General features: G+C 44.3%; 1 protein-coding gene across 9 annotated transcripts in view; it reads right to left on the bottom strand.

Annotated features, from left to right (window-relative positions):
- LTBP1 (latent transforming growth factor beta binding protein 1) overlaps positions 1–12,113 on the bottom strand; it is a 365,380-nt gene that overhangs the window by 315,971 nt on the left and 37,296 nt on the right. For all 9 annotated transcript variants that reach the window (XM_036027834.1, XM_036027833.1, XM_036027829.1 and 6 more), the window contains exon 3: positions 3,777–4,074. In XM_036027834.1, coding sequence (XP_035883727.1) covers positions 3,777–4,074 — 298 coding nt within the window. The remainder of the gene's footprint in view (positions 1–3,776; positions 4,075–12,113) is intronic.

Raw genomic sequence — 12,113 nt, 5'->3', positions numbered from 1 at the left:
TAACACTCCAGTTTTACTAACGTAGCTGATCCTCAAACATCCCTGACACACGCAGGCCTCGGGGCCTCTGTCCACCCCCACACACCTTCATGGCCCACGCCCTTGCCTGCTCCAGGCCTCTGCTTCAATGCCTCCTTCTCGGCAGGGCCTTCCCTGCCAGCCTACTTCAAACCGCCAGAACCTTCACTCCTTCCTCCCCACACTGAACCAGCACTCATCCATGACTGCAGTTTTATTTTCTTCACAGCACTGGACCAAAGCTTACTATGTTTTCATTACACCATTGTCTGTCGTGCCCCCCTCTCCAGACTACACACCCCAGGAAGGCAGATACTTTGTGCAGTTGGTCAGCGCCGAACAGAAGTCCCCAGAAGAGTGCGCAGCACATAGCATATGCTCGACAAAAACTCGCTGAGCGAACGGTCGAGACTGTAGCATTGCGTAACCTAAGTAACAGACGTAACCCTAAATAAGCATTTGATGTTGTAGGCGTTTTCATGTCTACAAGCATTTTAAGGACACTGACTCCAGCTCCTTCTTTACTAGGTAAAAACAAAACAAAACTTTGAAATACCCTAAAAGTAGGCAATCTTAAAAAAATATCATTTAAGAATCGTTACATTTCTCAAAAAAGGAGGCAAAACAGTCCTATCACACGTGCTTCCTTGGCAGCGTGAGTGAATGTGACTTCAGGCGATCACGTCATCCCCTAAACTCCTCAGGGGACGAACTGCCCCCCGCCCTTCGCATCCCTCTCCAGTTATAGCTCGTGCGTCATTTCAAAATCTCCTGAAGAACAGAACTGGATCTTACACATCTTAATACTCCCAGCAGTTCCCAGATACCAGGGCAACCTATAAACGTTTATTAAGAAAAACAGAATTATACTGTAATAGCATAAATAATAAAATGTTTTTTAAAAAATAGAACTGTTAGTATCTTAGGCCACCTCTTCTCCTTACCCAAAAGCACACGGCAGACATGCCCACAGACACAAGCCCATAGTAATGCTCTCATAAAAAGCGTCTTCACTCAGCAGATGAAGCATCTGAAGCAAATTGTCTACCTACAAGCATGCCTCAGAGACATGGCCGGTTCGGTCCCCCAAAGTGTGTAAGGCAATACGGCAAGTCACACAAGCTTTTTGGTTTCACTGCACATATAAAAGTTATGTTTATACTATACTGCAGTCACTTAAGTATGCAATAAATAGCATTACGTCTAAAAAATGTATACATCTTTAAAAATACTTGATTGCTAAAAAATATTAAGCATCATTGAGCCTCCTGGAAAAAACAGTGCCAACAGACACACTCAGCACAGGGTTGCCACAAACGTGCAATTTGTTTAAAAAAATGCAGTGTCTGCAGATACTTTGCATAATAAAGCAAAGTACAATAAAAGGAAGTGCAATAAAGCAAGGTATGCCTATAATGACTTCTCTTTTCCCCAAGTCAGAGCTGAAACCTTAGCCTCCTCTTTGACTCACAACATTCTTGTCTAAATTATACTGCTGGTACCAAAAAAAAAAGAAAGAAAGAAAAAAAAGAGAAAGGTCACTCCTTTATTTGACATCTGACATATGGTTCTCACTAACAAGCCATATATACACATCACAGAGGGTCGGAGTCTAATAGTGGATGGTGATATTCAAGATGAATGATGTCGCTTGTAAATTACTTCACAGTTTATGTAAGTAATGATGCTAGGAAAAGAAAAATAATTGCAATGCACAGTAATCTGACTCTTGATTGCCAAGGCATAGTTCGACACAGAACTCCTCTTTGTTTTTAAGATCCAGAACAATGCTGGAAGAGAGATGTCTCAGTATGATATAATCAAAGCCTTATATCATTTCAAAGACACAGTTACATTCGTGTTCTGGCACGGAAAAAAGCACTACTATCCTTCAGAGAAGGGGTTAGCAAACCATAGCTCATGGGCCAAAAAGCTGGCCCACAGCCTGTTTTCGTAGGGCCCACAAGCTAAGAAAGATTTTTATATTTTTAAAGAGCTGAAAAAAATCAAAAGAAGAATAATACTGGGTGACATGTGAAATTTATATGACATTCAAATTTCAATAGCCATAAATAAAGTTTTATTGGAGCAGTCACACTCATTCATTCCGGCATCGTCTGTGGCTGATTTTGTGCTGTAATGGCAGAGCCGAGAGGCTGCAACAGAAACCATATGTCAAAGCTGAAGCTCTCGGGCCCTGTACGGAAAACGTTTGCTGCCCTCCACTTCTGGGCACGGGTGCTGGATCCTGCCTGCCTCCCCTGAAAGCCTAACTCTTATTCTCCATTATCCTGCCTCCACTGAAATCCAAACACTTATTATTATAATTCCCCTGTTAACTATGCGACCTTGAACAAATTACTTAACCACGCTGCGCCTCGCTGTCCTCATCTGTGAAATGGGGTTAACAACGGTAGCTACCTTATGGGGTCCTTGTGAGCTGTTAACTAAAAATACATACAAAGCACTTGAAACAGTACCTGGTTAAGTTACTAAGCACTAGTTAGGAAAACCGGTACTCAGTTATCCGTTATAACTACCATTCCCGCTTGCTGTGAGCTGCAGCATATTTTGATGTTTTCCAACTGAAATGCTAGTAAAGTGGTTAGGTTTCAAACTAGCCCTCCCCCTGCCACCACCACCAATCTATTTATCATGGGAGAACTGAAGGATGAGACAAGAAGGAATGAGAGAAAAATGAACAAAAGCAAAAAGGATTCAGGAGGGAACAAAAGGAGAAAGAAAAAGTTACAAGGACCCCACTCAGCGGAGACGGTAGGTGGCCTATTCAGATGGGAAGTGTCAATTAGGGTAATTTCATCTATAGGAACAGAGTAAATGATGTCTGTGGGCTGACTGGATGCTAATCACCATGTGGAAGCTGTTTCTGACAGGGAGACAACACTGAAAATTTCAAGCTTACAAATGAACTGCTGGGTCAAGCCCGTTTTTTTAGTTGAGCACTTCCTGTGTTTTACATTCCTAGGCAAATGACAAGTGATAGTTGCAGTAAACTCTGCATCTTGTCATCCACGTAGAGTGGCTAATTAAAAGGAAACGTTCTGGGTAAGGATCCTGGGCAGCCGAGAAGCTGCTTCTAATGCGACTCCCCGGGACAGAAAGAATCATTCTTTCTCCAAGGGCTCTCATTTTGTTCAGAATAGCACTTCATTAATGCTAAGAAAAGACCGTGTTCCCAAAATAGGACACAAGCTCATTCAGCAAACACGGACCTGCACAGCAACTGGAAGGTACACTTAACCTGCCATCGGGGTTGGAACTTCTCTTCTTCCAAGGACTCACTTTCATCTGAATACCTTCTCTGTGCAAAGCAGAGTTCCCACCTTTCCCATACGGCTTTTAAAATCACTCCATTTTCCTTTTTTAAATTATTCTTTCAACACCCTAGAGCACCCCTGCCAAGAAAAGAATGTTCTTAACTCACAGCTCCACCACAATCAGACGATTCTCTTTATTATTCCCTTCCAACTTGGAGCCCTATAATCTTCACTAGTGCCCTGGTTTGTGCTTATATAATAGTACCTCTTCCCTGCAGAGGCTACGCACACATATCAGGTATTCTTTAAGAGACTTGGGTGTGTAAGTATGACATGTAAAATCTCAAGGAAAGGAAAGACGGGCATTATTATGCCAGTGACTTCCGCAAATGGTGCGGGAAGAGAAGAGTGGTCTAAAGCCATTCATCTAAGACAGTGACAAAGATGCTCCTGAGCTGGAGGCCGGTTCAAAACACTCACTGAGAATGTATCTGCTGGGAGAGTCCTACTGAAGGCTTCGGCTTGAGGGTCAAGGTCATCTGGGCCACGGGACTGACTCTCGGTAGCGCGTCTGCCTTCTTAGACGAAGTGTGTTTCACTGATGGCTCAGCAGGGGCCCAGGAGGAAGCAGCCCCAGCACTCTGCCCTCCGAAGACCGGTGACGCGGTGTCCTGGGCTGCCGTTACCTCGCAGGCTTTGCCCTTGGTCCCTGGTTTGCACACACAGAGCTGGGGCCGGAGACACATCCCTCCATTCTGGCATGGCGGAACGCAGTTGGCTGCGGAGAGATAACAGAGAACACAGGTTTGAAGAACAGCACGACAGACTTCACTGATTCTTCCCTGCACTTAACGGTATTATCCGGGTGTTCGGCGATAAATTACCACCACACTTAAAGACATCAAGACGATGAGGACAGTGATGGCAGCTAACGTTTATTAACACCTTCCTGTGTGTCAGGCGCCATCCCACTATTTATCAACCAATGGAATCCCCCCACAACCATTCTGCAGATGTCTTATTCTGACCATTTTACCAACGAAGAAACAGACACGGGTTTTGTAGTTAGTTTGCCAAAGGTCACGCAATTATCAGGACATAGAAGCGCTGGGATCTTTATCCAAGCGAACGGGCCCCCAAGTCCCTGTTCTTCGTCCCTTTACTGTAGCTGCCTCTCAGAAATGCATCAGAAACACAGGGAAAACTTAAGAAAATGCTCTGCCCGTCTTTTCAATTGGTATGCTGTGGCTTACGTTTAAATTTTAGATATCCAAGCAAGACTTGGCAAAAGAACAGAAGCCCAAGCCCAATCCCAACCCCTCAGAACGTGCTACAGACTTCATCTTACACGAGCTATCAGAGCTTAGAGACGATCTTTCAGAAATCTGGTCCAACCCACTTGTTATTTACATGAGAGGAATTCAAGATGAAATAGGCTGAGAGTCATCCAATACACATTTTTATTCCTTTGCCAGTGCACTGTACACCATCCCTAATTTTATAATGAAAGGCAACTGAAAAGAAACAACCTCTTTATCTCGTATTTGCTAGGACGTGTGTACTTTGCATCACCAGGCTTGTGGCCAAGCAGGGCTTTAAAGTTAGCAGGGCTGAGTCATGGGGAAGGTAAGTGGATTTTTATCATGGTTCCCGTGGGAGTTCAGATGTAACTCACATAGTCGTATTAGGTTAAAGTCACGGGCCCATGGATATGATTGCTTCAGTCCCTTCTTTGCCCAAATACATTTCTGTATGCCAACCTTTGGCTAGCAATTCCACCTTTGACTGAAACTCTTGGTCCTGAGGGGAGACCACAATACTAAATTAACCCAGAAAATTCAACTCGAGATTTGGTCCCCAGACAATTACAAAACTGATGAGAGATGTGAACCACAGAAGACTCAGTAATAGAGGACCAAAAAGCTCTGGGACCTAACGATTTGTTTTATTAAAGAGAGACACTATTGTTCCCATCTTCCTACAGTATGAGTCCTATTAGTTATAGTAAATAATGACATGAAATGGGTGTCAAGTGTGAGAACACTAAGCTGACAAACATTCCAAAAGTTGAGAAGGATTCTTAAAAATAAAATAAGAAAAGAAAGGAAAATGCAGCCAGCTCCCTAGGTGACCTTGGAGGGAGTTATTTAACCTTGGCCTCTGCACCTGTACACGTCTGGGGGTAGCCGGAGGCCAGTAGCTGCTTGTTCTAAAATGTCCCCAAGGGCTCTTTCCATATTAGGCTTCTAAAATTCAGAGTCAAAAGCGATGCCCTTTCAGAGTTCAGGATCCTAATTTATCAGCGTTTTCCTGACGGATAATCATCGGGTCCCTTCTCGGCTGTGGGTATTTACGGAATGCCCCAGGAATGGAAACAGGCTCCACCCAGGGAGCACAGACGCGGCCACGGGCGAAGGCTGGCCTGGGCTCTGGGAGCTGGGCTTCTGCCAGACATCCCCCTCCGGGCGCTTTCATGCACGCATTCCCTGCATGCTTTCAATGCGAAACGTGTTTAGGTTGAACATCTGAGAATGATTTCCGCTCCTCCTCCCTCCCAAGGTGTACGGCAAATGTCGACCCATCCACCGGGAAGGCTGCAGAGAGCAGTCTGCCAAAGCTGGTCCCTGGGCAGGGGCGCAGGCCGGGCATCGCCCCACGCCACTGAGAACGCACAGTAAGACCTGTCTTCAGGAGCATGTGGATGGATTAGATGTTTAAAAGGGTAGAAACTTTTTTTGTCACTCTTCAAATTTTGTATGGGGTAGGGGGACAGAGAAAGAATAATAAAAGAAAAAAAATCAAAACCACAAAAATTTTCTACTGAAAGAAAAAGAACATGGTATATAATAGTATGATTATGTACACTACCACCCTGCTGCTATAAATGTTAAAAGGACACTAAGGAGGAAAATGAGACAATTTCCTGTTGCTTCTACCCCCAGTGGGTTGTGGCAGCAGCCCCCTGCAGCATGCTGGCAGGAGGGGCTGGCTTCAGCTGAGGCAGCTGAGGGTGGGGGACAGATTCCCTACCTGCCAAGACAAGCCCCTCACCTGACATGCAAAGCAAAACTCCTGTCCTGCGACCAGATTTTATCAAGCCACCTTCCTACGCTACTTGGTTGGCCCTCACGCAGAAGTGGTTCTCACACTGCACTCCTGAGTGCAGCGCTGGGGCCAGCAGCAGCATCGCCTGGAAACAAATAAGAAATGCACATCCTCGGGCGGCTCCTTCGCAAACCGGGCCCAGCAGTCCGACGTCCCCCCAGGCAGGTCGACGCGCACTCATGTCTGAAAACCATGGACAGAGGGCGTTAGGAAACAGGCAGCACTCTGCCAGCCAGTTTTGGAGGCTTTCTATTTCTATAATTGCAAGTTGGGTGTTTTCACACTACCAGTGCTCTCCTTTTCATGAATTCTGGCTGTGATGAAAGCATTTGTTTTACGTCACCCTTTTATGTTTAATGCAAAAATAAAAAAATGTTCCATGGGACCACATTCTCGAGATAACTGTGGGTCCCTTCCCAAAGTTTACATGTGTGGTCGCCCTCCACTTCACGGCCGACGTAAAAGTGTACAGGCATTTATGAGAAAACGGTTGTTTTAAGGTGTTGAACTATATGGAATATTACAAATAAATATTACAAAAGCACTTTAAAAGTGGTTTTTTCCACCAGTTGATTCTGCATTTTCCTGGCCAGCTGTGGCTCAACACAAGGAGCAACATCACACCAAGATCTTATCAGAGGGCTGGGAGGTGGTGCTGAGGCTTTGCTGCACCTTAGAATCAGCTGGGGAGCCTTTAGAACTCTCAAAACGCAGGCCAAAGATGGGAGGGAGGTTGGAAAGGGATGGAAAAGGGGGAGGGATTGAGATGTACAAATTGCCAGTTATAAAGACAGTCTCAGGAATGTAAAATACAACATGGGAAGTATTATCAATAACATCGTAATAACTGTACAGTGTCAGGTGGGTAGCAGACTTATTGGGGTAATCACTTTTAAATTATGTAAATATCTAATCATTATGTTGTATACCCAAAAGTAATTAGTAAATGTCAACTATAATTGAAAAATTTAACAAATATAAAAACCAAACAGAACCCAGGCCTAATACCGGCAAGTTGAGTCAGAAACTCTGTGGGATGGGGCTCAGGCATCAGTATTTCTATTCTTTTTTAACTCCCCAGGTGATTGCAACGTGCAGCCAAACTTGAGAACCAGCAGATCAGGGAACAAAACCCTAATCCAGACTTTCGGCCAGGCTAGTCTTCCTAAAATGTAGCTCTCTGAATTTTTTTCTTCTTCATTCAACAACTTTCAACACAGGTTAGCTTCCCATAAGGTACATTTCAGGACCCTCTCCGTCTGGCCCCACCTCCCTCCCACCCTCAGGGCCCCGGTGCATCCCTGCGGAAGCGCACCACCCCTGCGTCCACACCCAGGGCGCCCCGGTCCTGAGACAGGGACCCGGGAAACTCGAGCTTGCTCATCTGAAACCTCCTCGCCTTCTGTGAGGTCCTTCCCAAATGCCCGCCACCCCTACCACGACCTTTGTATCACCTGAACTCCTGTCCCGCTTTTGTCACCCACTTCACACTTCACACACCCTGTCACACATTATTAATCATCTTTTCACAATGTTTTCTTATTTCCCAACTAGATGATAAACTGCGAGGTCAGATCACTGGCCTATGCAGAACTTTATAGGTCCCAGGACGGGAGCTTAACCTCATCTTGGTGGAGTGACTGATGTGAACGTAGAGCCGCTCCTTCCCAAAGGATGCTGGGATTTCAGGGCATCTGTAAAGGGAGGGTAATCAATCCATGGGCTCTTAGTCCATCCCATAAAAACGCCCACACCTCCAGACTTGGTTTGTACGTTGTTTGATCAAACAGCCTCCGGGCCTTCAAAGCTGGTATTTTTCCCAAAGATGTTTTAAAATCCAAATCAATATTAAAACATACTCCGCTGTGTATGAGGTCCGCAGTGGCCTTTAACAGCACTCCCGTTAAAGAAAGTTTCAGAAGCTCAGGCCCGGTGGGTTCCTGAAGAACTGTGAAACAACCGGTCAGGGACGCACACAGAAGAACACAGCAGTGGCTGCTGGGAGCTGCGGCAAGTTTCTAAACTTCCGTAGGAACACACATTAGGGGAATTAGTATAAGAAGTTCAAGTGCAATAGAGGAAAAAAGAGCTTCTGGGAGATACTCAGTTTGCAAAAAGGAATGGGGTGTTGGGGGGGGGGGGGTATCCCAATTCTTAAAGTAGATAATCAATAAAGGAGATCATCTGCTGGAGATAAGCACCTCGAGCTAACCCTCTACCTACCTCCACCACTCCAAACAGAACAATGATTTTAAAAGGTGGTTTTGTTTTTTAGGTTAAAAAAGATGGGTTTCCAAGGTTGGCCAAGGTGGAATAACTGTATCCAAATAAGTCTTTTTTCCATAAACAACTAAAAAAATGAGTGAAAGATATAAAACAGCTGTTGTCAGACCCCAGACAACTGGCGAGTGAGGACTGTGACTCGTAAGAGAAGGGAATCAAGGAGGTGAGTGAGCCCACAAGCAGCCCGACCCGCATGACCCGCACAGCAGGCACTTTGCTGACTGTGGCACACGGAGGAGGAGGAGGAACGGAGCTGAAGAGCTGGGAACGAGGGACTCCTGAGCTGAGACCTCAGAGGCTGAAGGCGGGGATCTGTGGGGCAGAGCCCTGCCTACAGAGGCAGGGGAACCTACAGAGGTTCCCCAGGAGCCTCTGCCTGATACTAAGCTGCGCGGGCCTAGGACCAAACACTGTGAAGCCAAACTCCCCAGGATGTGTAGGGTGCAAGTTCCCAATCCTGACCCTCCAGGGTAAGGACATTCGAAAGAGATGCCAAAACAGCAGAGCCTCAATAACAAAATCAGGCAAGAATAACACACAAAAGAAAACGAACACACAAATCACAGTTAAGAATATAAATGCAGCCCTGGAGGACGTGGCTCAGTTGGTTGGGCATCGTCCCACAAACGGAAGGGTCACAGGTTTGATTCCCAGTCAGGGCACACACCCAGGTTGCAAGTTCAATGCCCAGTGAGGGCACGTACAGAAGACAACCAATCGATGCTCCTCGCTCACACCGATGTTTCTCTCCCTTTCTCCATCCCTTCCCCTCTCTTAAAAAATATAGATGCAAAATACCTAAATAAAATATCAGTAAATCAAATTTAGCAGTATTTCAAAAACAGAGGGCAAACAGAATTAATTCCAGAGATATAAGGATGGCTTTAATGCCAGTAAATCTATCAATGGAAATCCCCACATTAAAAAATTAAATGAGAATTTATCTCATGAGTAGAGAAAAATCTTCCAATAAAATACATCACTTACTCATAACTGAAAATAAAAACTGTGAGCTAACTGGGAATAAAAAGGTACTTCTTGTCCTGGTGAACCCTGCCTAAAGGAATTCCCACAACCAGAAACACACCAAAGCCTACGACAAACATCACGTGGAAGCCATAGAAGTTCCCTGTCAGAGCTGGAAACCAGTCTGGTGCCCACAGCAACCTCTCACAGTCGATCTTGTGGGTCCCAGCCAGCATGGCCGAACAGGAAAAAGGAAGAAAAGGTCCAAGAACTGGAAAGGAGGAAACCAATGTCTCAGCATTTCCGTTTACCTGGGGGTCTATATAGATCATCCAAAGGATTCCACAAGTAGTACAACTGGCAGGACAACGTAGTGCTGGTTCAGACAGAAAAACAGATCCATGAAATGTGAGGAGAAGTTTAGAAAAAGGCACACGTTAAGTGGGGCCCTTGGAAGATGATGAACGATATACATAAGAAATCTGTAAAGAAATAACTGTCTGTGTAAAAAATGGGGTTGGGAAAAAAATGGCCATCTATCTAAAAGAATTCAAATTAGGTTCCTACCCACACAGGTTCCTACCCACACAGCATATACATTCCAGGTCTTTGAAACCTTTAAAAGAAAATTCGAGAAGATATTTCACACTTCAGGGTAAGGATGAATTTCCCAAATGTGAACCAGTAAGTAAAAAATCCAAAGGGACTAGTCAGCTTGACTATACCAAAATTTAAGACAGCATCCACAAAACTGAGAGACAAATGACAAAGAGAAGACACTTGCAATATATTTAACAATGGATTAGTAACTAGATATCTCAAGGATTCCTACAAATCAATGGAAAAATACAAAGAATATGAATTGACTATTCAAAGGTGGTGAAATGTAAGTAGCAAATAAACACGAAAAGATACTCAGCTTTTCCAACTATCAGACAACTGAAAATCAAAACAATACTGAGATACAATTTCACACTCACAGGACTGGCAACAAGGCTGCACAACGTGTTAGCAATGACTTACAGAAACCGGGCCTCTCACATACTGCTCACAGAGTATGTTTTCTATGACCCCCATAAATAGCAATCCAGCAATACCTAGTAAGTTTACAATGTGAAAGCCCAGCAATTTCACTTATAGGCACATAGAGAAATATATAAAGATGTTCACTGTACACCAATGAGAGTGGGAAAATAACAGCACTGATAGATAAATTAAACTATGACATATTCATTCATACAATAGAATACCATCCAACAGCTGAAATCATGAGCTAAATCTATACCCATCAAAATGGGTGGGTCCTGAAGATAACATTTGCCCAAAGAAAGCAAATTAGCACTGGCTGGTGTGGCTCGGCGGATTGAGCGCAGGCCTGCAAACCAAAAGGTCAGAGGTTCAATTCCTAGTCAGGGCACATACCTGGGTTGCGGGCCAGGTCCCCATTAGGGGTCACTCAAGAGGCAACCACACATTGATGTTTCTCGCCCTCTCTTTCTCGAGATTTCCCTTCCCCACTCTCTAAAAATAAATGAAGTCTTTTTAAAAAAGTAAAATAAAATAAAAAGCTTTTAAGAAAAGGAAAGCAAATTATAAGTTGTTACTTTATTATACTGTTACTTACATGAATCATAGTATAACTGTCTATGTCAACAAAATACATAAAACAATACTATTTTTTTATAAACACATGGAAATTCAACAAAAGCATAAAATATGGACTGGGTTCATACTAAATTCATGGCAGCGATCACCTCAGGGAAGGAAGGGGAACAATAGCAAAGAAGGAAATAAGTCACTTTGTTGGAATATTTTTTCTTTAAAAAAAAAAGATGGATAGCTAACATGACAAGCAGACCTATCTTAGCTGTGGATTGTAGATAGATATATAGGGATCTACTGTTGTATCCTTTGTACTTGTCTGTATATTTGCAGGTTTTAAACATCAAAGCAATTTTCTAAAAATCCAACAAAAGGCAATTGAAAATTGAAGGGAGTTGAAGCCTGTTCCTTATTCACAGGGTGAAGGGATGATAAGGATGAGATCAGTCCACGTGGCCAAACCTGCCACGAGGGCAATGACGACCGCAATCTGCAAACACCTGGCCTGCGGAAAGCCACGTCACGGCCTGGGTGGGCAGGACAGGCCACCAAATCCTTCTCCGTCCCGGCGGCCGTGCTGGCCTCTAAAAACACTCTTTCATCATTTGCAACAGTCAAATTCTCAGCATTTTTCCCAAACAGTAAATACCCTTGGATTTCTTCCACCGTTGAACCCGACTCCAGTTTGACAAGCCGATCCTAATGTTATTTAAAAATTTGGTGGCTGTATTTTTAGGCAGTAGCCCACGTCCTGAAGGCCAGCCTCTATTGCTTTTAATTCTAAAAAAGTAACTACTAGCTATATTTAAACCCTGCCCCAGCTCACACAGGGCAAACAGTGTGACTCTCTGCCCCCTGCCT

This window comes from Phyllostomus discolor, chromosome 6 (genome assembly GCF_004126475.2).
Source record: "Phyllostomus discolor isolate MPI-MPIP mPhyDis1 chromosome 6, mPhyDis1.pri.v3, whole genome shotgun sequence".
In the NCBI taxonomy this organism is placed as follows: domain Eukaryota; kingdom Metazoa; phylum Chordata; class Mammalia; order Chiroptera; family Phyllostomidae; genus Phyllostomus; species Phyllostomus discolor.
Note: the sequence above shows the minus strand (reverse complement) of the source record. Positions and strands in the feature narration are given on the sequence as shown.